The sequence below is a fragment of the Phocoena phocoena genome, chromosome 8 (assembly GCF_963924675.1).
Source record: "Phocoena phocoena chromosome 8, mPhoPho1.1, whole genome shotgun sequence".
Classification (NCBI taxonomy): domain Eukaryota; kingdom Metazoa; phylum Chordata; class Mammalia; order Artiodactyla; family Phocoenidae; genus Phocoena; species Phocoena phocoena.
The window spans coordinates 65337096-65363573 of NC_089226.1; the positions used below are offsets into that span (position 1 = coordinate 65337096).

Consider the following 26478-nt stretch of genomic DNA (forward strand, 5'->3'; position numbering starts at 1 on the left):
ATTTATATGTAGAATCTAAAAAACAAAACCAAACAAACCTAACCCCATAGACACAGAGAACAGATTGGGGTTGTCAGAGGCAGGGGGTGGTGGAGTGTGGGTGAAAGGGTAAAGGGGGTCAAAAGGTACAAACTTGCAGTTATAAAATAAATAAGACATGGGATGTAATGTACAGCATGGTGACTATAGTTAATACTGTAATGCATGTTTGAAAGCTGCTGAAAGAGGAGATCTTAAAAGTTCTCATCACAAGAAAAAAAATTTTTTTGTAACGATGTATGGTGACAGATAAACTTTATTGCCTAACCCGGCGCTAGCTCTTGGTTGTCTCTCAAACCTTTGTGCTTGTTCAAGCAGCCTATTTTATTTTTAATAGCTCCTAGTAGCTGAGGGAGTGCTGACACCTGTCAGTGTCCCAGAGGAGAGGCGTTCAATCAGCACCTGGATTAAGGCTGATTGGAAGCCAGACTCTCAGGCAGCAGCAATGATGATACACTAATAGGCCTCTTTCAGAAAAAGGCTGAATTCCTGGGTCTGTTGGCCGTGAGGGTGGGAGGTATTTCAGATTCAGGTAAGCTGGGCCAAGGCAGAGGGAAAACACAAAGATGGCGTCCACCGGCCTCTGTTCTCTGAGCGGGTCCTTGAAGTGTGCCTGCCCCTGAGGCCACAGCTGCTGGACAAGCAAATAGGCCTCTTTCAACAGAAAGACAGGGTAAGTTTCAATCTGCTGTCTGTGCTGCCTGGGGGTTCGGATGTCTGCCAACAACTGTTTCTCTGATTGTTACAATCCCGTGGGCCCAGGGAACTCAAGGCCCCCCTGGCCTCCAGAGCTAGGCAATGGAGGGGCGTCCCCTGGGCTACAGCTGTAAAAACTGGGTCACCAGATGTAAAACCCGCGGCACCGGCCGAGTGTAGCAGCTCCCCTCCAGGAGATCCCAGCTCTGGAAGGCAGCAGGGGAGGAAAGATGGCGCCCAGCTGGAGCCAGGTGTGGGGGAGGTGCAAGGATGGTGCCCACTGAAAAATATTTTTTAATTTTTTAAAAAGAAAGATTTTGGGGCTTCCCTGGTGGCGCAGTGGTTGGGAGTTTGCCTGCCGATGCAGGGGATGCGGGTTCGTGCCCCGGTCCGGGAAGATCCCACATGCCGCGGAGTGGCTGGGCCCGTGAGCCATGGCCGCCGAGCCTGTGCGTCCGGAGCCTGTGCTCCGCAGCGGGAGAGGCCACAACAGTGAGAGGCCCGAGTACCGAAAAAAAAAAAAAAAAAGAAAGATTTTTTTAAAGATAAAAGAGATTTTTAAAAAGTAAAAGAAAAAGATAGTGCCTGCTGGCTTTAGCAAGGCAGAAGGAGGACAGAAGGAAACCACACGCCTCCGTCCGGGCCAGCAGGCCAGGGCCCCTCAGTCCGATGCTTTAAAATTAGCAGATGAACCTCTTTCACCTCAAGGCTGGGCACTTTGCAAAGGCTGCCCTGCCCTGGGTCCTGGGTGCGCGAGTCCGTGTGAGCTCTTCTGGAGACGTTTCTCGGTTTGCCAGGGCCCCACGGGTCTTTGGAGCGTAAGCCGGTGGTTTTCAAAACTAGATGTTTCGGGGGCTCGTCTCAGGAGCAGGTCTTCAAAGGTGGAGTGCACAACGTGGGATTCAAGCCGTCTGCTCCTCAGGGAGCAACTCTGGCTTTGGGGTCGGTTCCCATTGTGCCCATTGTGGGTTGGGGGCTTCATAACAAAATGGTGTTTCAGCCTTTCCTACCCACTTTAATGTGGTTTTTTTCCTCATGTGCCCAGTAGGAAGGAGTTGTTTTGCTAGTTTTTAGGGGGTTTTTTTTCAGAGAAAATTGTTCCCTATGTAGCTGTAGATATTCAGCATGTCCGTGGGAGGAGGTGAATTCAGGATCCTTCTGTGTGCCCTCCTTGAACTGGAACCTTCGCCTTCCGTTTCTTAGTGGACTTGGTGTTAGCAGAAGGCAGCAGGGAATAGCTGGTGAAGAGCAGAGATACTGGAGTCCAGGAGTCCTGGAATCTCGCCTTTTGCCACTAACAAGCCGTGGGACCTGAGGCAAGCTACTTACCTAGTTAGGCCACTTTCTAACACGAGCCATTTCTCCTAGCCTGTATGTTTTGAAAGCCTCAGTTGGATCTGTCACAATTAGAGAATGCTATTTGCTCTGGCTTTGATGTCAGAACCAGACCAAGTTCCACAACCATAATTCTAGCTATTAAGCTTTAAAATAAATTTTGCTTAAATTGGCAAGAAAAACCACTTTGTTATTCTGACTTGAAACTCACTTCCTCCACTGGAGTTACTTATGTTTTTAACATGAAGTTTCCTAATTGGGCAGCTATTCTAATATAGCAGAAGACTATACCTAACTCTAGGATTGTTGGGAGGATTATGAAGGCAGATTCAGTGATGAGCCTGTGATCAATTCCCAGTAACGTCCTCCCTATGATCAAATTAGTTCCAAATGTCTGACAGTATTCGTCAAACTTACGGATCCTTGTTCAGACCAAGTGGGGCTGGGTCAGTTACCCTTTCATAGGTCACCCTTTTAAAAATGCTTGCTTCTTCCTAGTTCCTGTTGAGAAAAATATTTTTAAGTATCCCTTGTTTTGATTCCACTAATGAATAATTTCTTCCCTGGGAGAGTAAGTAGCCAATAGAGGCAAGAAAGACCATTTAAAAGAGATAAGAATCAACTCCTAAAACTAGAATTTGGAGTGTAGGGCAGCACAGCCTTTTCCTAAAGGTAGTTTTGATGCTCTGGTCGTTTGGCTAAGTTAGAGCAGTGCAGGTCAGTTGTGATGCTCACTGTATAACATCAGGGGCCCAGGAAAGGGTTTATGTTACAGGCTAATCCAGTTCATCTAGATCTCAGTGCGCCCACTGATTTGGGTGGAGTAGATCAACAGATTGCAGCCTGTCCTCAGAGTCTTACTTTGCACCAAGCCCCGGCAATAGGAAGGCTGCCCTGGCCTCTAGCCTGACTGTCACCCCCACTGGTGTGACAAAATGCTTCACTTTTCAGCCTCAGTATCCCTACCTATAAAATAAGATTGAGATCCTTCTAAGTTATATGTTCCAGGGTCATTGCCGAGAATTTTAAACAGACTGTCTAGTCTTTGTCAACTGCATTAGTAACTTGAGGTCTTTCTGTGTCAAGTGACTGGAAACTTATTTTTTCATCAATACAGATTATATTTTTTGCTTACAAAATATATGTATTTGCTCTTTTTGCTTATTTATTCTGCTTACTACAGCAAAAAAATGCTTTTGTAACATTTTTCATTTTGAAAATATTGAGTTTTGGAAAATATCTTAACTTTTTATTCATCTCCCTTGACATAGCTGATCAATTCTAGATTGCCTATGGCAACACTCCCGGAGCAAATCTGTATTGTTTTTTTTTTAATGTAGTCCACAGCTAAGTAGTAAAGAGGACAATTTTAGGTAAAAGACATCAGGGCTGGATTTTCAAGCCTCTTATCCAGAGGTCACTAAATTTCTGAATTCACCTTCTTGTCAATTCTATCTCCTAAGTAGAACTCTAATCCAGTGTGTTCCCCAGAATGTTTTCCATGAAACATCAGTCCCAAAAGATATTCTTTGAAAAATAAATTCCATAGCCAGATAGGTTAGGAAAATGCTGTGTCCTATTGCAATTAGGATGCTTTTAGTGACAAGTCACAGAAAACACTTTTTCAAACCGATTTAACAGTAAGGAAAATTTATTGTATCCTGTGCTGGACATCTGGGATTTGGGGAAAGGAAGGTACAGTTCAATCAGAAGATTCAGTATTGTCAAAGACTCAGCTTCATTCATTACTTTTATCATGAACACAGAAGAATATGTGATGTAGTAAAATATGAAAACAATGCAAGACCTATACCCGTACCATAGGCTTCCTGTGTGCCCTTTCTCTGTTGCTGCCCTCTCCATTCCCACGTACGATACTTTTGAGTGAGGTATTAACCCTCTTGTGATGATTCAGGGTCATAATTTGAATACTGGTTATTGTTGCGTGTTCCTATAGAAAGTGAGGCGTGTCAGGCTCCTTAGCTCTGCCCTGAATGACCCCAGACTATTGATTGAAATGATCTATTCATATGTCCCCACCAGACAGTGAACTCAAGGACCAGGATTATATCTTTTTCATCTCTTTTCCAAGGGCCCAGCATAAGACAACAAGAAGTAGGTGCTCATTTATATTTTGTTCTTGAAATCAAATTTCTTATCTAAAAATGGAGGTTGCTGGAAAAGATTGGACTCTCTGCTCTGAGGTATCTGGTGCCTCCATCCTTCTCTCCTACAATGGATTTTGGCAAATTTGTTTTGTTGGAGCCATGTTTACACTTGGACTGTCAATGGCAGCCACTTGGTCTGAGCCCAGATGCCCCTTCCCAGACACGGCAGCCATCAGCAAGTGCACTGCCAGACTCTCCACATGGTTGTAAATTGTAACGTCGCAGTTTCTTAGAAACCTTTAATACGCCCCACCAGATTTTGGTCTCATTTTGACAACTGTGAAGGTACCAAATATTATTCAAACTACCGAAAGATGACCCCTCTGAGCATAAGCCTAATAAATGAAACTGTGGGTTGGTTTTTAGTCCCAGACAGACTGGATTCCTCTAAGTGGGGTGGAGTGTCTTTGACAGCATCTTCTCCCGAGAGAGCTCAATGCCAAAACCTTTGTTCTCTCCTGGACTGTTTTGTTCTTTGAAACAATGCTGCTTTGATTTCTCCAGTGGGAGCCAGGGCTCCAATTTCCTTGACTGGAAAGAAGTGGAGACTTCATTTCCTGCCACAGCCCGCTGCCAGGCTGTCCTGACCTGCATGTATGCGCCGTGCCTGCCTGCAGACACGTTCCTCGCTTCTCTCTCTTCCGGCTGCCCCCAGTGTTCATGGCAGCGAAGCAATGCAAAGGAGCACTCTTGGGCCAAGGAGGTGGGAGAAGGCAGCACCACCATATTCCTTGGCCGTGAGCACTTAAAGGAGGGACGAATGCTGGGGCTGGCTTAATGGATGTTCAAACCTTGCTTCAGCACCTGCAACCCTCTTATCGGTCTAGTCTGAACTTTCTGGCATTGGAGCTACGAGCATCCCTCTTTTTCATGGTTCATAGAAATTGCAGAAGTCAGATTTCCACTCTTCTGATTCCAAGAAGACTCAGGGACTCTTCATGCTGCAATCTCACATTGCATAGAGCTGATCTTGTGCAAAACCCCTATTCAAAGCAGCTTTGAAGCTCTCAGTTGTCATATGAGCTGACAGTGTAATCCCAGGGACAGTTGTGCTATGGCCAGTGGCCCTCTGTTCCCTGTGGTGCGGACAGCAAGTGACTTATAGTTATTTAGCCCCAGGGAATGGGGTCTGAGAATGGAGAGAGGGTTTGGCTTTTGGAAAGAGCTGGGACCTTTTTATTTTTTTTTAACTATTATTTTATTTTATTTATTATTTATTTTGGTTGTACCAGGTCTTAGTTGTGGCAGGCAGGCTCCTTAGTTGAGGCTCATGGGCTCCTCAGTTATGGCACGCAAACTCTTATTTATGGCATGCGTGTGGGATCTAGTTCCCTAACCAGGGATCAAACCCAGGCACCCTGCATTGGCAGGCGGATTCTTAACCACTGCGCCACCAGGGAAGTCCCGGAAAGAGCTAGGACCTTTGATCCATAGTAAAAGGAGGAGAGTCACGTGGGGACGATTGTTGGCAAGTCGGTTGTTTCAATGGTAGGGAGAGATGGGGGAATAGAATTGCTTCTCAATGAAGTAGAAGCTGAGTCCCAGGCCACCACAGCTGGGGACACAGTACAATCCTTGGTGGTCAGCAAGGGGGGCTGTATTAGGTTGTATATCAAGGCTCATCAGACTTTAATGGGATTCTGATCCAGTAGGTCCGGAGTAAGACCAGTTACTCTGCGATTCTAACAAGTTCCCAGGTGATACTAGTCCAAAGACTATACTTGGAGTAGCAAGGTTGTATATCATTACAAATGTGCCCTCGCTGGGGGAACACCCACAGTTATTTTTCATTGGGGCTGAAAAGCCTGGCAAGGCAATTTCACCAGCTAGGGCTGGGGTGTGGAGAGACAGGGAGGGGAGAGTCAGATAAGGCTTAGGGAAGGAGGAGAAGATGTGAGATGGTTATCTTGAAGAACAGGGAAGTCAACATACTGGGGAGGTAGTGACGTCTGATGGCACAAACTTCAAAGGATCTGGGTGTTCGGAAGAAAGGGCAGACGTGGCTGGAAAGCGTTGGCGGGAAGCAAGGTGGACACTGGCCCACCCAAGGCCATTGGCATGAAAGGAAGGACAGCAGGGGAAGTGACGGCATCAGGGGACAGCTGGGTTTCCTTCAGAACAAGGTAGCAGGAATGTTCAGAGAGAGATTGGGGATACAGGGACATTTGCTGGTGATGGACTGTGGGACCCAGAGGGTATGGAGGAAGGGCTTGAGAGAGCAGGGGCGGGGAATTGGCATAGATTAGCAGGTGTATGGAGACGTTCGGGGGCGGGGGGTCCAGGGTGGATGACAGGGGGCACTTAGCCTTCTGCTGGCCTGAGGAGGGAGGGAGGCCCAGTGGGAAGATATGTAACCAGTTCAGGCTGCAGGGAGTGGAGCCGAGGGGGTAGCAGCTCCGGCAGCTCTGGTAACACATAGGTCCTTTTGGGGGCGGCACATAAGAACTACAGGAGCAACGTTGCTCCTGGCACCCAAGTTACAAGCGCCCAACTGCATCACATTAGGACATTTGGCCTTTCCATTTGTCCAGTAGGTGGGGTATTTTCCATCTCCATTTAACATACGGATTGTGGGATCTTAGTTCCCCGACAAGGGATCGAACCTGTGCCCCCTGCAGTGGAAGCGCGGAGTCTTAACCACTGGACTGGGGAGTCCCTAGCATACAGAATTTTCAAGTGATCCTTAAAATGGCTTGTTTACAACTTTTGCTAACTCTTTAGATTGTGTGATAGTGTCCCCAGGAATAATGATTAAATCTGTGTTAAATTTCTTTGTGTTTTCTGGCACAGCTTCATGACATCTGCGAAGACCTGATTTCCAAATAAGGTCACACTGGCAGCTACCGAGAGTTAGGAAGTCAGCATATCTTCTGAGGGGGACACAACAACCTATTACAGGGGGATCTGGAGGCTGACTGCTCCTCACTTCAGGTCCTGTGACCCTCACATACTCACTAGCTCTGCGCACCCCCAGGAAGGAGGGGCTCACTGTCGCTGGGACGGGTCTCTTCCTTTCTTTCCCCCTCTCTGTCCCCTCAACATGCACTTGTGCACGTGGTGGTGAGGGCTGGCTCTCGAGATGCAGTGCAGGGTCCGAATCACGACGCTGTGACTTAAAACTTTCGAAAGAGCATGAAGAAAGGTGCTCCTAACCGCTGGCTGAATAAATGAAAGATCTTGGGTGAGGTGCTTAACTTCTCTGAGCCTCAGTTTCCTCATCAATGAAATAGAGATGGTAAAGTGCCTGCCTCAAGGAGCTTGGGAAGATGAAATGGAATGATTAATGTACCTGGTCCAGCCTGGCACATACTAAATGCCCAAGAATTGTTAGCTAGAATAATCATAGTAATAAGCCACAGCATAACACTGGGTAGTGTTAATGCATTATTAATATCATTAATACATAATAATAGTAATCCTCCAAAGACAGTCCATTCCACTTAGAAAAAATACCGAAGTTATTACCATGTCCTACTAGTTCCACGTGTCGCCCCCGCCCCTTTCCAGCCTCAGGCCCCTACTCTACTCAGTAACACTGACCCCTGCATTGACCCTCAGGCACTCCACCTGTGTTCCCACCTCAAGGCCATTGGTTTTGCTCCCCCTCTTCCTGCAGATATCTGCAGAGCTCACTCCCTCACTTTATTTAGGTCTTTGCTCAGAGGTCACTTCCTCATAATACCCTATTTCAAGTAGCATTTACATCACTCTTGTTCTGTTTATTTCTCTATGTAGAGCACTTTTTACTACTGACATTATATATGTTTGTTCTCTTTCTCTCCAATCATCTGGAATGTTTGCTCCATAAGACTTTGTCTCATTCACTGTTATATCCCCAGCACTGGAATAGTGCCTGGCACATAGCTTGGACTCAATAAATATTTATGAGACGAATGGATTTGGAGAGCAATCCCACACCTGTCCACGCTGTTTTCCATTACCTATCTGTCTCCTCACAACAACCCTAGGAAGTGGACAAACCAAGGAGTATTTCACAGATAAGGCAGATGAAGCCCAGAGAGGTAAAGTGATTGACCTAAGCTCACGGAACTAATTAATGGGGGACCTGGGATGCAGTCTCTGGTATGTGACTCTGTACGTCCCGGGCAGACGTGAACAGCCCTCAAGGATTCACTGCTTATCAGTCACAGCGTTGCATCGTTGAGGCCAAAATTTTCACTGCCTTTTCTCCCATTGATGAGCGTACCCAATAGGTCTTGGCCTTTCCTGTGGAACAAGTATACAATATCCTGCCAAGGGGGTCTTTCTCCTGGGAGCCCAGCAGAGGGCGCTATAGAGACAGCATCCTGATGGGTGGCCTTGCACTATCCCGTCCTCCTGGACTAACTCCAGGTGATGTAGGCTCAGACAGCCTATGGGTCTGGACAGCCTGTATGACTTCAGTGTCCTGCTTCTGCTCCTCTCTGCTCTGAGTTGAGAAGTTCCCTTGGCGAGAGCCCTGGCTTTCCTTGTAGGATGCTCCTTGGAAGTCTCAGAATCTATTGAGGTAAATGATTCCCTGTCCTCCTGGCCCCACTGCACCGCTGCTATCCTCCAGCAGATGAAAGATGCCCCCTCATTTGGAAGTGGACTCTGTCCTGGTGTAGAGTGGAAGGGAAATGGGAGCTCTGCAGAGCCAGGAGAAAGGCGGAGGTGGGTTCCCCGCCTGTGCCTGGAAAGCCCTCCCTCAAACGTTTGCTGGGAAAGCAACGCTTCCTTGAAGTCTCAACTTCTCCAGGATGTTTCCTCCTCTCCCCTCAGGTGGCCCCTTTCTCCCGTCTCAGTGTGTCCACTGCCTGCTCTATGGCCACAAGGGTCTGCTCCTGTCTGCTCCCCCTCTGGACAGTGGGCTCCCTGGGGGGAGAGATGGCATCTTAACTCATGCTGTGTCCCAGCCCCTAGCGCCAGGCTGGCACAGATGAGGAACTCACTTTTGCATGTACAAATAATGTAATGTGGGGGACTGGGTGCTTTGTAATTGGACTGGAAGCATTGGGAAATGGTAAGGCTGGGCAGCCACTAATGAGAAAAAGTCAAGTCCCTTCAACAAGGATTTTTTGATAAATACCATTTTTAGTTTCTGTCTAGTGGGTACAGATAGGTATGAAAATTATTATAGACTCTAGTCTCTCACTCAGAGTTACCATGAAGTCAACGAAGCTTATGTTTCAAGGCCATTTTCTTACATAGGACTCCTCTGGGCCCGGAACGCAATTTTGTCTTCTTGTAAGAGCCACAACTTCTCCCCCACCCCCAACTGCATAAAATTTGGGTTTCTCAAAACCTAGATTCATGTCGCATTCAATACCTGTTTACTGATCCCTAATATGTGACCAGCACTGTGCTAGGCACTGGGAATAGAGCAATGAATGAGACAGTCCCCACCCTCCTCTTGGAGTAGAAAGTGGAAAGACAAGCATTAAGCAGTTGGTCACAATGCAGTATAGTAAGTGCTAGGTGGGGAAGTGGGGTACAGAGTGGACTCACAGTGGACAGTGATCGTTTTCTTCCCTAGCTGTCCACCCAAATCCCTCCCGAAGTTCCTTTTTTCCCCCCTACACTATATAGCTGGGAGTCAGGGCCTGCTTGACACAAGAGGGGCCCCAAAACCCAGACGCTTGATCCACTAAAGGAAACCAAGGCAACAAGGGGTGGACACATGATTCAAGCTGTCAACTGTGGGCTTCTGCCCAGGCCTCTGACCTGGACCTGGTGTCACTGGGCAATTTGTTCAGATACTGGCAGGGAACGCTCTGGAGTCTGATGTGGGTGGTTTTACAGCACTGCAGTGAAGAAATAGGAAGTAAATGGCTCCAAGAGCCATAATGGAAGTAAGATGGATAACACATGGTGATTGGCTAAAAAGGGGGTAAAGAATGACTTGGGTTTTTGGCTTAGATGGGGTATCATTCAGAGCCAGAAGAGGAAATGTTGGTTTGAGGGAAAGAGTTCAGTGTTGGACATGTTGAGTTTGAAGTGCTTGTGTTACACTCAGATAAAACGTCCAGAAGCTGGTGGGATGCACAAGTTTGACGTTTTGGAAAGAGGTGTGAACTCAAGATACAGATGTCATCAGCACACAGGTGGTGAGTGGAGCTACAGGAGTGACAGTGTTGAGAGAGGAAAGCAGAACAGTGACATTCATGAACCAGGCAACAAAAGAGAGCTGTAAAAGGAGACCAAGGAGAAGCCTGAGAGGAAAACAAACGAAATAGGAGAGAGAGCAGTCAACTGTTGAATGCTTTTGATAGGTCAGATAGGAAGACTGAGAAATGCCCACTGGACTGAGCTGGCGATTGGAAGCTCAGGCTGGAAGCAGTTCTCATGGCAAGAAGTCTTGGAAAATCTGCTAAGGTCGTTCACATATACATCGGACTACTGTGTGAGCCTCTCTGCTAGTAACTTTCCACGTACCACCTTATTTAGTTCTCATGGCAACCCTTAAGCACTAGCCCCGTTTTCAAAAGAAATCAACTCAGAAACGAAATATCTTGCCTAAGATCACACTGCTAATAAGTGACAGGAATGAACCCTAGATCTACAGCTTAAGTCCAAGTTCTTTCCATTCCTCCTTTCTTCTATGTCCAGATCCGGCCATGTAGGATCATTTGTTAATTTGTGACTTGGTTTAACAAATACTTGAGTACTTATGCATGCTAGGCACCAAGTTCTGGGGATCCGGCAGTGAACGAGACAGTCATAAATGTCATGCTCCGCACATTCTGGAAGGGAGTCAACTGCAAATACGCAGCACGTCACATAACAATGGTAGACGTGGAGATACCTACAGCAGGAAAGAGATGAAGGATGTGCTCAGCATTACATTTAAAATATGGTAGACAGGTGTGGCCCTTACTAATAAAGGTGGTATCTGAGCCAAGACTTGACAGGGGAAGAGGGCCAGTCATCCAGTTTTCCAGAGGGCAGCAGGAACAGAAAACCTCCAGCGCTTGGCATGTCCCAGGAACCTCAAAGGAGGCCAGGGTGGTGGGAACAGAATGAGCAAGAGCCAGTGGCAGGAAACAACCCGAGAAACAGGGTGCAGGTAGAGGCAGGGAGGAGGGGAGACTAGATCAGACCTAGGGCTGTGTAGATCAATTTTAAGTATTTCCACTTAAAAATCTAGGTTGAAAGTCGTTTTGGTGCATTTTGTCCTAAGCGAGTTTTGTCTTGAAGGATTCCTCTTCCTCTGGCTGCTGTGTTGGCGACTAAAAGGAGAGCAAGGGTAAAGCAGAGACCTTTGGGGTGGTGTGGTATCTAGGTGAGAAATGAGAGCCACAGCTGAAGAAGTGAGTTGTCCAATTTATAATGTTTTGAAGGAAGAATTAACAAGATTTGATAACTGGACATTGGGTTTGACATCAGGCATTTGCCATTAGAGACTTAAGAAGGAAGAGAGAGAGGAAGAAGGAGAACCAAGAGGTGTCCTGAAAAGAAGTCTCAGGAGTGATTTACTGTCAAATGCTTCCTAGATGATCAAAACATACTGGATAAGAGGCAGCACTGAAGTTACTGGTAATCTTAAGTTTTGGTGTAGGAGTGAAGTGCAGCCTGTTTGGGGGGGGCGTGGCGAAAGAGCTGGCAAAATGAAGGCAACCCTGTTTTGCTGTATTTTAAGGAAAGCCAACGTCGGCGGTAAGATGTGGAATCTTTTTATTTACTTATTGGCTGTGTTGGGTCTTTGTTTCTGTGCGACGGCTTTCTCTAGTTGTGTCAAGCGGGGGTCACTCTTCATCACGGTGCGCGGGCCTCTCACTCTCACGGCCTCTCATTGCAGAGCACAGGCTCCAGACGCGCAGGCTCAGTAGTTGTAACGCACAGGCTTAGTTGCTCCGCGGCATGTGGTAACTTCCCAGACCAGGGCTTGAACCCATGTCCCCTGCATTGGCAGGCAGATTCTCAACCACTGCGCCACCAGGGAAGCCCGAAGATGCGGAATCTTTAAGATACGTCACTGTAGACATACGTCACTGTAGACTTAGACAGTGTGCTGATACTTAAAAGCATTATGTCCTTCATACAAGGCACATGCCTAGTACATCCAAATATTGTCATTCCGTAGTATGGTTGGTTGTAAAACACCCTGTTCAGTGTTTTTTGAACAAGATCGGAGTGGGGAGGTGTTGCTCTTTAAGGAGCATCTGAGTTCTTGAAGCACTGGTTGGGGGGACACAGGTCTGACTTCTATTTGTTTTTGTTTTTGTTTTTTTTGCGGTATGCTGGCCTCTCACTGTTGTGGCCTCTCCCGTTGTGGAGCACAGGCTCCGGACGCGCAGGCTCAGCAGCCATGGCTCACGGGCCCAGCCACTCCGCGGCATGTGGGATCTTCCCGGACCGGGGCACGAACCCGTGTCCCCTGCATCGGCAGGCGGACTCTCAACCACTGTGCCACCAGGGAAGCCCCAGGTCTGACTTCTGACAAGCCGCCACACACCACGTCGAACTCTGGGACTTCCTCTGGCCCAATTCTCTAGCTGAATTGGGAGAATTCTGGCTGTAAACTGAAGCCAAGGCCCACCTCTCTAACAAAAGAGGCCACATTTGCTGGGTTAAAAATCAGTTTCCCCCTTGGGGAGGGTTGGGCAGAGCGCCAGGAATGCCATTTATTTCTACAGCCTAGTAAAGTCAGCTTCTTGATATTCTATCTAAAGTTAATTTACACAGGTCTGCACTTAGCTTTAATTTCATGGTATTTACAATATCCACCAAAAGCTCTGAATCATGTTAGAACTTCAATGAAAAGGTCTGCTAGGGCACAGGGAGAGCTAGCTTCTGACGCCAAGAGGACACAAATACTGGTTTTACCTACCACCCCTCTCAGAGAATAGGAGGTGCAACACTGAAGACAAAGGTTCTATCAGATTTAGCAGTATGATGTATTACTGTCTGCCTAGAGGCTCCCTCCAAACCAAGTACAGGTTGCTCTTAGAAGCTAACACGAGCAACCAGGACTCCAGCAACACTTTCAAGAGCCCCTACCCAAGCCAAAGCCTGCCTAGGACTGTCACATTCCTGGGGCTGGTTAACAAGGGCAATTTGAGCAAATGCTTATTAACTGGTTTCTGAAAATATATTTTAAACCTCCATGCAGGGCTTCAGTTGGATTAAGGAGCCAGTTTTACTGGGCTACTCTGGGGTTTCAAGGGGGAACCTTCCTTGAAACAGGAACAATTACAATTACTGATAATGATGATAGGATTGTTACACTTGTCTTGACCATGAGGTGATGAACCTCTCAGTTCACCACATAGTTCAGTATGGTGACGAAAAGATAAATGTCACCAAGTTTGTTGTTATGCATTAACAACGTCCCTCTGAAGTCATGACTTGTGATTCTCAGCACTGCCCTTGATTACAGGAATCGTATATTGGTTACTTCCAGTACCATGACCTAAAGAGGAATAACCACCTTGAATTTTCTGCCTAATCAGAAAATTGTGAATTTCTGATTATGAATTAGAAGTTCCTAAGACAGACCTATCTCAAAACAAAACCTGTCAGTTCTTCATAAGTAGGTGCTACTTAAAGTCACACAACTATATCAAGTATCACAATGTTTATTGATAGATACAAGTATATAAAATCAGGGCATGAACATGACTTGATAAATTAAGTAGACTTAATTTCAATACTATAATAAGAGGGACCAATTCAAATTCTCACCATTTGTTTCACACCCACAAAGACCACTTCAAGGGCATTTACGATCTCTCAAAACTGATCAGTTTTGTGCAAGTAAACCATGTTTCTTTTAAAAAGACTTGTGCACTTGCCCAGGCTCAAGGATATTAAAATCTAGCACATAAAGCCCATTACTAGAGGTAGAAATACAGGCAATATACTATTACGGCAACAACCATCAATTACAGTTAAGAATTTTTTCTGTAACAACCAAATGGATAATCAAATATTGCAACAACTCAAGTATTACTGAGCAAAGTGCATTTCTACAGTATTCAGTGTTGCTATTCAGTTTTCTAACTTAAAACAGCCTATGATAACTGGCAGCAAAGAAGGTCCTTGCAATAGACTGCCTCTGCTTGAGAACTTATGATGTAATTATTGCATGCTGCTAATATACTATCTAAACATTAAAGATACTCCTAAAATATTTGATGGTAGACTATGATTAAGACATTACACTACAAAAAAACCTTATGCAGAAGGAAATCCTAACTGACGTGCTTCTGCTTTAAATATTGTGAAAACATTACAGCGGAATGAATTTTCGCAGTGGTTAGGTCAAATGCAGTTACATCATAGCAACAGTATGTTTTGCACAATTTAAGGCTTTGGCTGGTTCTTTTAGTCAGCTTCTTCCTCTGATTCTTCTTCTTCAGCAGTTTCTAGCCAGGTTAGCCACTGATTCACCTGTAAATTTGTAATTTAATGAAATAAGTAGTACTTACAGAAGACAGAATAGCAGAATTTTTTATTCCAGATCGAATAAACAACCTACCTAAGGACAAAAGTTTTAGATAGTACCACACATTTTGTAATTGCAAAGTCTTCAGAACCTACATTTGTGTATTAGCTGTAAGTTATTTTAAAGAATGGCTTAAGGACAGGAATAATAAAGACCCAGACATAGAGAATGGACTTGAGGACAGAGAGGGGGAAGGGTAAGCTGGGACGAAGTGAGAGAGTAGAACTATACACTACCAAACATAAAATAGCTAGCTAGTGGGAAGCAGCCACATAGCACAGGGAGATTGGCTTGGTGCTTTGTGTCCACCTAGAGGGGTGGGATAAGGAGGGTGGGAGGGATACACAAGAGGGAGGGGATATGGGGATATACGTATACATATAGTTGATTCACTTTGTTATACAGCAGAAACTAACACAACACTGTAAAGCAATTATACTCCAATAAAGATGTTTTAAAAAATGGCTTATTATTTGGATTTGGGATTACAAGCCGTTTAGGAACCGTCAACTTGGGTGTCAACTTGGGTGTTCTTTGACACCACTCCCATTACACTTCAGGACTGTTTTAATATGGGACAGTGGCTCCTCCCAAACTTAAATACATAAGCAATGCAGTGTGTGTGTGGGCGGGGTGGAAAGGCACACAGGACAACAAAGAAGATTCTGAGCAGTAGATCTCCAGCCCCACCCCGGACCTGTAGGATCAGATTCCCCAAGGACAAGACTACGGACAAATGCTGTGAGGATAATCCTCATGAAACTAGTTCCTGAACCTTAGGAATAAAGATACCATAAACCAGCATTTCTCAAAGCCTGGCCCCTAGAAAAATAGTATGAGAATCACCCGGGTTGTGTAACACACACATGCCTACTAAAATCAGAATGTCTAGGATCAGACCTGAAACTTCCTTTTAAATTACTTTCCAGATGATTAACGTACGCTGTGGAATCCCCTAACATACAAGTTCTTCCCCATGGCTAGAATTCTACTCCACTAAATAAGACAAAAAACCATGGTATGAGAAATCAGAAACAATCTCATGTTTACTGACAGTTAAAAAAATGTCTCAGGGGCTTCCCTGGTGGCACAGTGGTTGAGAGTCTGCCTGCTGATGCAGGGGACACGGGTTCATTCCCCGGTCTGGGAAGATCCCACATGCCACAGAGCAGCTGGGCCCGTGAGCCATGGTGGCTGAGCCTGCATATCCGGAGCCTGTGCTCTGCAACGGGAGAGGCCACAACAGTGAGAGGCCTGCGTACCGCAAAAAAAAAAGAAAAAGTCTCAATCCAATCGTGTACTATCACCCTATCTTTATAAGTAGCTTTACTTCTAAAAAATGTTAGCCACCTCTAATCTAACAGCTTAGACACTACTAGGATTGAAGCCTTTTATTCCACAGCTTTACTTCATTTTGCTAACTGCCTACTTTACCACAGCTTTTTTTTTTTTTTTGCGGTATGTGGGCCTCTCACTGTTGTGGCCTCTCCCGTTGCAGAGCATAGGCTCCGGGCGCGCAGGCTCAGCGGCCATGGCTCACGGCCCAGCCGCTCCGCGGTGTGTGGGATCTTCCCGGACCGGGGCACGAACCTGTGTCCCCTGCATCAGCAGGCGGACTCTCAACCACTGCGCCACCAGGGAAGCCCTACCACAGCTTTTAATAGTGAAGAATCACATGTATGTATAAATTACCAGGACTATTTTGCTTGTATTTCAACTTTAAAAGGCTCATTATAAAACAATACCAACTGGAAAAAGCACACCAAATTTCTCTCAAGATTTACCTGGAACAAAGCCTTGCCTTTCCCTGGAAACTCTTGGGTTATGTCTTCTTTCCAAGCCAAGAAAGCTTCTTCTTCAATAATCTCCATGTCATAGAAGTGAACAAAAAAGCGGAGTAACATGCCTAAAAGACAAAATGTAACCCCATTATTTAGTGTGTGGTTTAAAAATTGCCCCTCACTCATCATTCTTCTGATGTTGGTCCTCTCACCTTTCGGGAAGTTGCTATTGTAGCAGTGCACCTGAAGAGCATAGAGGGCACTGACTTGTAGATCAACGTGATCATGAAGGAATTTCTGCATTACTGGCTTGAAGGAAAGAAGCAGTTGTTTTTCCTGCTCTAACTGTTCTTTGGAAGGAGCAGAGGAAGAATCTGTTTCATCACTGGGTGGGTTTATTTCACTAGAAATGTACTGTAAGAAGCTGCACAGAAAGAGGTCTTGTTAGAACCTCAAAATGAATTTTCTAGCTCAAGAAACAGACAATTCTTAGTCCCTTGCCTTATAGATTTTTTTCTAGGAAACAAAACACAGGTTAACTCTCTACTAAATGTAGAAAACCACAACTCTGTTATCTTACCTAGTCATTAAGATGTTCACAAATCCTTTATCTACATGAAGTTTGGGAGAGATGTTATCTTTAATCCACTTATATATGGTTTGAGGAGATGGATCCAACTTTATTTGCTTTAACAGTTCCTTCTCCAATTTGAGGAGTGGGAATAAGAAACTCAGTCCCTTTCCTTCCAAGATCTCCAACATGCGGTCCTTATTCTGATCAATTTCTGAAGAGACACAAAGCCATTCCCATCGTCAGGTAGTTCATTTTACCTATGTTGGTCTAGAAAACTGCTCTACAAATGATTTTCCAAATGCACAAGATTCATGTAAAATAATAAGGAACTAACCTAGCAAAGGAAACCCAGTATTTGGACCAAATGAAAATAGTTAAATCGTAATAACCTCTTCTTTTTATAAAGATGAAGTCTGTCTGTGGGAATGCTTACTGTTATCTGGACAGGATAATCACACTGACCTATATAAATTCACTCAGGGTACTAAGGAATCCCCAGATTTAGTATTAAAAATAAACAAAAAAAATCCCCAGCATTGTCTTACCTGGGAGCATTTTCTGCATATTGACCTTGCTTTGTTGGAAAAGCTCTGTTAACCATTCTCGATCTTGTAATTTAGCTAATTGCTGAAGACAAAGTAAGAAGAGAGGAAAATGGGTGCCACTTTCCAGTGGTTGAGCTAGTTCTGAAATGCTCACCAGCTCCGAAATAATAGCACGAGCTGCAAACTGTGCTAAATATGATTTCACCAAGGGGATGTCAACCTCCAGTTTGGGGCACTGGTCCAATACATTCAGGAAAGCCTTAGAAGGAATATATAACAGTCAGTTTTATTAGTTTCCAAATTTGAAAGGCAAGAGTTCTTATGGAATCCGGAAAGTATTCTACCTGCATGAAGTTGTCACTTGTGGCTATCCCCTCCTGTTTGAGTAAACTGATCAAAGAACTTGCTTTTTCTTTATCTTCATCACTTCTGTCTAGTGACAGGATGATTACTTTGCTTAACATCTCGGGGAGAAAGTGTTTAGGAGCCCTCATCTCTCTTACACCATTGACAGCTTCGTTTGCATTTCCACTATTCAGATATTCGGTTACAACAGTTTCCTGAAAAGAATAAAGTCCAAATATCTTTAGAGTTTTCCTATCTCAAATACACTCCATGAACCAGACTATGGGACTATTTGAGACTTACGGTTAATTTAAGCAGTTCTTCCTTTGACGGTGGTGGCTTTTTACTGGTCTTGGCAGGCTTTTCCTGAATAAGTGGTGGATTAGTTTTGAGACCAAGCTGAGGTGTCTAAAAAACAGCAAAATGGTAGATATGAATGTTTAATATTTATTATTAAAAAGGAGCTTATGAAGTTGAGAGAAGACATTAAAAAGCAGCCTTCAGACATCTTCAGAAAGTACTGGAATGACAGAAAACACTGTCATGCTACAGTGCATACCTGTCCCAGAGGTGGTGTTTGAGTGCGCGGTGGTTGTGCACTGGGAGGAATCATAGTTATCTGGGGCTGAAGCTTTGGCACTTGATTTTTATTCATTAGGAAAGACTGAGCAGGCCTCAGGCTAATCTAGAATTGCAAACAAATCAGAACAGATATCCAAGTTAACAAGCAGTTAGCTAACATATTAAATGCAACACTCCAACATCCTAAAGTTAATTCAGCATACACAAGCATGATAGAATCTATGGCAGAAATTTAAATATCTTAAATAACTAAACAGGTTACTCCATGTTATTAGGTTTAATTTCTGGCAAGAAAACTAAAGATCTGATGCACACAAAAATAAAATACTGTTATAAATCTTATACCAGACTTCTCCAAGGATTAGCATCACTAAAATATTAAAAACCAGAAAATTTAAGAGTTTAGGAAACATTTTACTCTATTCTAAGTCATTCTATTTGCAGGGAAGTCACAATAAAAATCTCATTAACCATTTTCCTTGCTCTAACTGAAGACTTTTAAGACATTTGCCCTCATATCTCATAATCTTCACTCATAGGATGCTGGACATCCAAAGAAAGAAAAAATAGTACAGAAAAGAGAGAAAGAAGGTAAAGAATTCCAGCATTAAGTCCTCTTAATAACGCGTCTTTTTATAATCATCGGGCAATAGATTTCTGAATTGACAAACTATGGTATATAAGTAACATAGGCAAGTGTACCTCATCTGCATTAAGCTGTCCTTTCTTAGAAAACCGAGGTGGCATATCCTTCGACTGTCCTTGCAGCTGGGATAAGAGTCCCTGACTCTGGTTATGGTAGAGCTGGCTTAGCCCCTATTTCAGAAAGAGAGAAAGAAAGTCTAGATAAAAAGGGGTCCACAAATTATGGTAATCAAGTACCAAAGGGATGAGGCCAAGCCATAGGAAAGCTTAACTGAATTTGCCCAGAGAAAGTAAAAGGTGAAACAGGAAGAATAAATATCTAACCTAACTTACATAAAGCGATGTGACTTTACTAATACTTTACTAATCTTAAGGATAAGCATTTTACCCAGTTTGAAATAACTGTCACACATATAAATTTGGTTTAGAAAAACACACATTGTTTTTAGGTTTCCTAGACCTGAAATATCTGTCCTTTTAAAAAAGCAAATCTATTCATATACATTCCAAGATTTAATACCTGTTGCCTAAACATCCTTAAATGTTTTCTTACCTGGCTTTTCATAAACTTGCCTCCCATTTCCCCAAACTGCGATTGTGTGGGAGGCATGATGTGTCCCCCATGGCCATTGAAGAGCTGATTTGAACGATGACGCCCCATGGTGGGTGAAAATCTATCCTGGATAACTCCTGGACCAGTACCAATTCCGCTACCTTAAAATACAGACATGAAGAACTCTTTACTATTAAAATGTTAAACTCAGTTTTTAATGTAACCAAACCACTATTTTGTTCAAAATCACCTGGCATTTGTCCAAACATATCAGCAAGTCCTCCAAGTGGGTCCCTATCCATTTTCATCCTGGGTGGCATGAACGGTCCCTCCAGAAAGAAGTCACTTCTCATCCCTTGAGCCATAGGAGCAGGAATAAACACTCCTAGATCCTTCAGAAATGAAGTGAATAAACACTTATTTCTGAACACTGTTTTACATAAAACTTAACTTCTTATATTGGGAAAACTAGAAATACTTCCCTGGACTATTAAGAGTGCTATTTATATAATTTCTATAAACAACTTCTTCTCTCAAAAGGGCATACAAGACACCATAAACATTAAGCTCTACTGGTAAGATGAGACAGTCTCAAAAAGTTTAAGGTTGTCTTAGTGCTATTATAAACTTAAAACCCACTTGATTGAAAACAAAGCAAAACTTACTTTTACTGCATCTTGACGGATTTGATTGATCGTCTTTGGTCCATTGTCAAGAAAAGCCTTGCGAGGAACCCAATGGTGTTCTCTCAACTCTACGGTATCCTTTAATATAAAGAGTTTTAATAAGTATTATTTTAATATTCCTAAACAAAGTCAGCATACCTAAAGAAACCAGTTTTACCTGCAGCAGGAAACGAATCCTCGCCGGCAATTCCTTACTTAACATCAAGGAGCACATTCGGGCAAAGTACTGATCCATTAAGGACTGAAAGAAAAAAAAAAACCACTTTCAGAAGAAAACGCTAAAGGCAAATGTATACTATTTAAGGCTTCTAAGTATTATCAAGGTTAATGACTAATAGCTATCCTCTAGATCACAAAAATAGGTTTGATTTGAATAAATATCAAGACAAGCTTACACTGTTTCTGTCAGCAACACACATACCTTGGCTCGTTCATGGTCTAACCTAGGTCCCACTGTCCTCATTATCTGACAGAGGCACTCCAAATCCTCTCCCATATCTTTGAGTTGGACTCTCTTCTTTTTTTCCAAAAGCTACCAAAAGAAACATATGTCACATGTTTATAAATCCTTCTTGGGGGGCTTCCCTGGTGGCGCAGTGGTTAAGAATCCGCCTGCCAATGCAGGGGACACAGGTTCAAGCCCTGGTCTGGGAAGATCCCACATGCCGCGGAGCAACTAAGCCCGTGCGCCACAACTACCAAGCTTGCGCTCTAGAACCCTAAAGCCACAACTACTGAAGCCCAAGTGCCTAGAGCGTGTGGTCTGCAACAAGAGAAGCCACCGCAATGAAAAGCCTGCGCACGTCGAAGAAGAGTAGCCCCTGCTCACCCCAACTAGAGAAAGCCCACACACAGCAACAAAGACCCGACACAGCCAAAAATAAATAAATAAAATAATTTAAAAAATAAAAACAAATCCTTCTTGGTTTAGATGTAGCACTTTCCCTTAAATTTGCATTGACTCATAGTTCCTACAGTGTCTAGTATAGAACTCTTTATCTGGTTTCTGTTGAAGACATCCCTCCAAACTGAGCAACTTACACATAGGTAGGCAATCAGCTCTACCCCTACCTCGCAAAACATACTGCATATTTACAACATTTAAATAACAATTTTGCTGGCAATCTGAAATATTTAGCCTACCAATACTCTCACATGGCAAAGTTATAAATTATAATTGACCCATTTCCCCCAAATAACAACGTACCCAGTGATATATAAACTTACATTCCCACTCATACTTACTGTTTTGATGCACTTATGAAGGATAGATTCATGAATAAGATCAAGCTTTCCAAGTTCTCCAATGAATTTGATGTTCCCCAACATCTTGATCTTAGCAATGGCTCTCTGTTCCTCCTCCTCGGGGAGGAGGGGATTTTCACGCTTATCATAGACTGAAATAAGAAAGAATAAAGTCAACATTCAGAATTAAGTTGAACATATACAGTACTACATAGTACCAAACAAATTCTCACCATCAACATTTCTGGTTCGGTTTTCAAATTCATCTTGTAATTTGGAAATTAGGAGGCGTCTGAATGTCTATTGGAAACAAAAGACGCTTTTGTGAGGGCTTGCTAATGAAACCTTTTCAAATCAACTTTAAGTAAGCAAGCAAACACTACCACTTACTGTGCTTTGCTTCTGTCCTGGCTGACCCTCTGCTGCTGGGCCATCAAAGTTTGGTGCATCTTCTGCCAATCGCAGACATAGCTGAGCATACAGTGAGCTATACTTTGGCTCTTCTAGGGCTTTGTCCACAATCTAAAATAAATGACTTTTTAAAACTAAATATGACAACTTTTGAAAAAACCTTTCTTTATAACTTAATGCTTCCTTGCAGTCTTAAGGATCTTGAATCTCACAAATTTCTGACAAATTCTCTATGCCTCATCCGTAACCTGGGAATAAGAACATCTCTCTTGTGTAAGGCTTATTGTGTACACTAAATCAGGTGAGGCATGTAAAGTGCTTTAGCACACAGCCTAGAAAAATATAAGCACTTAAATTTTGTAAGCTATTGCAGTGTACCAAATAAGTCTAATTACACAGATCTCATATTAGCAAAACCCTCCCCCCCTCAGGAGTTGAAGTTATCTTGGAAAAACTATAAACAGATGCTAGAATCACATCAACTATCGTAAACCTCATTTCCAAAACTAAAATATGGCATTTTTCACATAAGGAAAAACAAAGCAAAAACCCCCTTAATAGCCTAATAACCCAATTAACCCTGCAACACAACACATACAATTTAAAATGACCTCTTAAGTCTGATACCATTAAAAGTTAGTGCTTTTCTAAAAAAAAGAAAAGAAAAAAAAACCCCACCAGTGTTCAGAGATACATACATCTAATGTGTAACTCACACCTCAGTTTTAAGCAATAATGCAAATCTAAAAAACAACAACAACACACACACACACACACACACACACCCCAACCTGGGTTAAATCTTTTCCTCTCCCTTTCGGTTATTAAGCCAACTTATTTAACTTACCAGCAGTATGACCCCTTTAAGGATGAGTTTAGACTCTACACCCACATTGAGGAGCTCAAGGCATAGCTTGTCAAACTTCTCAGGAGTAAGCTTATTTAGTATGCTAGGAAAAGAGGATTCAGACTAGGTATCAGCCAACACACAAGGAATTATTTAGTTGAAAAATCGCCTTTAAATTATGTTCATTTTTTTCCCCATCACTTTCCCCTTTAATATCAAGACATATTCTTCTTAACCCATCTAACCAAAATTGAAATAAACCTGTTATTTAAAATATATCTACCTAATTGGAGGGTCCCCAGCTGTTGGACAAGAAACTCATCCTCAAAACCAAGGCTAGATACAGGAGCTAAAACCGTTATGTTCTGTGCATCACTGGGTACACAGCAGGCATAGGAAATGTCAGCACAATGGGCTTGTGCATTTTAGCCCAATGACTGAAAGCAACTAACTGAGCCCCAAAACACTGATGTGTCAATTTTCAGCTTAAAACTGTCAACACTGGCATTCATTAAAATAGACTTAGGGCATGAACATTGCCTTCTAAGTAATACAGCATACACACAAAAGAAACACAGTTAATCCATTTCTTCCCTCCTTTTGTTTAAAGGACAAAACAGCCCCAATAAACTTACCCTCTTACTTTCCTGAAGATTGCATCATGTCGTTCTTTTTCATTTGCGGAGTTGTTTGCTGCGGAGTTGTCATCTCGTCTAGTGCTTCGTGCAGGAATCCATTTCTGAGCGTTTTGCCCTGGGGTTTTCCCCAGGAACTCGCTAGTAAAAAATTAAGAAAATAAAGATTAAGACAACTTGAAACATAGCATCCACTCACATATCAAATGTCATACAGATCAGAAATCCCTCTAAACAGAAAAAACAGTTTAGGTTTTTCTCAACTTCCCTTACAACTAAGCAACTCACAATCAGTGGTTCTCAAACAATATTGCATATCAGAATCACCTGAAGGGCTTGTTAAACGATTCCTAGGCCCACCCCAGTTTCTGCTTTAGTGGGTCTGGGGTAAGGCCCGATAATTTGCATTTCTAAACTCCCAGGTGATGCCAGTGTTGCTGGTCCAGGAGCCACACCACAAGAACCAACATCTTCTAATGTCTCATGACCATGTTATACGCATACAGATTTACTACCACAATTTAGTATGGACAATAATGGCTGGCTTCAGAAACAACATCAGTGAAAGTAATCCGAAGTGTAACAGGATAAAATAGCAGTTGAGAATGTCAACTCATATTAGATGGTTTGGCTAAGAAATAATTAAGAACTGATATTCTAAATTTAGGACATGTAACAGAAATCATACCCATTAAGATAGGATTCCTAATGCCTTATTAACTATGTTGTAATGCATTAGAAACACCATTAACCTAAATCTGTTATTTACAGAAGTCATTCTTTTCCCATGTTTACTACTATACCTGTTGCCAGCAGTCTTGGGATAGTGCTGAGGTGCACCCCTACTTCCTCCTCCGCCCGAAGAAGCACTATTTAACAGAAAAACTTTTTTTAAAAAAAAAGTATACCCCAAGTATATTTCACTCAAAAAAGATAAACGATCTCTTTAATTATTCTGCATTTCAGTAATTACCCCACAGATGAAGACTGAACTTAGGCCCAATGGAAACTCAAGTAATTACATTTATTCTTCAGATAGCAAATAGAAAACAATGACAATTTTAGGGCTTTAAAAAAAATGTACACTGCACATTATAAATTAAACCTGCAGCACAATTAAATCAGAATTACTTGGTGTGGTTATTCCTTTGGTTTTCTAATTAGTCTTGTCACAATAATTGCCAAAATAAATCTACACATACCTGAAACGAGAAGCACCCCCTTCTGCAATCGCACTCTCCACTTTGGCGGCTTGACAACGAAGAATCTTCAAAAGAATAATATTAATGGATGGGGTGGGGAGGGAAGGGGATGGGAGAAATGAAAACCCTAGAATGAAAAAGAGGACCAAAATTAGACACTATCATACAAATCTGTAAACCCGCTTCAATTACAATTTATTTCAGAGCCTGACACTGCAGTTGATTGACCTTACACTGCATTGCAGATCTCATAAGACTAAAATAGAATGTACTCGAAACACAAATGGACAATAAAATTTTATTTTGTTTACCACCTGGAAATTCTCGTGTTCAAGGACGCAAGGAAGTGCCTACATAGAAATGTAAGAACCTCTCAAATGCTAAGAACCTATCCTTAAGAAAGCCACATCCTACCTCCTTTACAGCTGAGCACTGAGATCAGTAATAGACAATCTAACTCTTAACAAGACGGGCACGTCCTGAGAAAACAGTTTTAAGTTTTCACTGCCTCAACAACGAACTACACTGAATAAGGGGTAACTGAAGACGGCTTTCCCCACTGTTCACTCTTAACTGGGCGCACAGGGCCCGTAAGAAGACCGGGACCACAACATGGCAGCAGGAACCTCCGCCCCATTTTTTCCTTTCCTGGGAACAAAAGAGCAGTGGATTCCTCCCACCCAGGCCCGAGTTAGGGAAGTGCTTCCGACAGCCTCTCGCGAAGCCGCCGTGGGGAAGCCTCGGGGAGGAGTGGAGGCCGCCCCCGCGGCCCGGCTCTTTGTTCTCAAGCAGGAAGGCGGCCTCCTTCCCACCCGCCGCCTCCAGCGGCCCCCTCCCACCCATAAATCCCCGAGGAACTGACAGCCGCCTCGCTGCTCCCTCCCCACCCGACAAAAACTCAAAAACCCCCGCTTCCCTCCCCTCTCCCGTCGCAGGCAGGGCTCGCCAGGCAGGCCCTTCGCTTCTCCACCAAGGGCAGCCCGGCCGCTCCCCGCCGGCCCCAGGCCTCATACACCTCCTCCCCGCCGGGAGGCCGGGCTCCGGGACTCCTCCGCCTCGGCTGGTCCCGCGCCAACGGCCGGGCCCTCCCCGCCGGCCCGCGTCCCTCCCCCCAGCTCGCACCGCCCCGCCACGCTCTCCCCGTCGGAGCACACCCGCGCCCGGGCTCCGGCTCCGCGGGGAACGGCCGCCGACAACCACAAGACGTCCGGGGGCCACCAAGTTCCTTCTACTCCGTCAGCAACGGGAAGGGAGAACAAAGGGGAAGAATTTTCAGGTGCCCGAAGCGCGGAGGAAACACTAGAAACGGGTCGCCCCGCCCGGTTCCGCCTGCGGCCGCCATTTTGTACCGCTCGAGAAGAAGCGGGCAGGGGCGGCGGCCATTTTAGAGCGCTTCACTCGGCGGCGGCGCCGGCGGCAGCGGCTCCACTCACCTTCACCGAGAACTCAGCAGCTGCCACTGCAGCTGCCCCCTCAGGATCCGGTCGTCGGGGACGGGCGGGGAAGGGAGGGGGAGGGGAACGGAAAACAAAAAAGGGGGAGGGAAGGGGGAGGAAGGAGTCGGGACTGGCTTGAAACTCTCAGCTCAAAAGAGTCGCTGCTGCAGCCTCCGCCCGATTCTCGCCGCCACCTCCATAGAGCTCCGACTCGCTGCTGGCGCTGAGGCGTGTCTGAACCCGAACTTATCACTCTAGGGCAGCCGAACCCACCAGAGCCGCCCCGAATGGCTCCTTTGCCACCCAATCAGCGACCCGGCTTCTGTC

The 26478-nt window shown here is 44.3% G+C and overlaps 1 protein-coding gene and 1 non-coding gene across 2 annotated transcripts; both read right to left on the reverse strand.

The window, feature by feature from the left end:
* Positions 1 to 13777: 13777 nt before the first annotated feature.
* Positions 13778 to 24919, reverse strand: EIF4G2 (eukaryotic translation initiation factor 4 gamma 2). The gene is made up of 21 exons (XM_065882927.1): positions 24716 to 24919; positions 24317 to 24382; positions 23514 to 23654; positions 22879 to 22981; positions 22011 to 22142; positions 21854 to 21920; positions 21621 to 21772; positions 20797 to 20907; positions 20533 to 20616; positions 20355 to 20453; positions 19940 to 20081; positions 19690 to 19850; positions 19194 to 19307; positions 18469 to 18594; positions 18213 to 18317; positions 17909 to 18124; positions 17565 to 17823; positions 17026 to 17230; positions 16658 to 16869; positions 16449 to 16570; positions 13778 to 14609 (listed from the first exon to the last, which is right to left on the reverse strand). Exons 7-21 carry the CDS (start codon positions 21702 to 21704, stop codon positions 14544 to 14546), a joined length of 2106 nt encoding a protein of 701 aa, XP_065738999.1. The 5' UTR covers positions 21705 to 21772; positions 21854 to 21920; positions 22011 to 22142; positions 22879 to 22981; positions 23514 to 23654; positions 24317 to 24382; positions 24716 to 24919; the 3' UTR covers positions 13778 to 14543.
* LOC136127700 (small nucleolar RNA SNORD97) lies at positions 18999 to 19141 on the reverse strand. Its single transcript, XR_010656156.1, has one exon. It is a non-coding gene; the product is annotated as a small nucleolar RNA SNORD97 (small nucleolar RNA).
* Positions 24920 to 26478: the final 1559 nt, after the last annotated feature.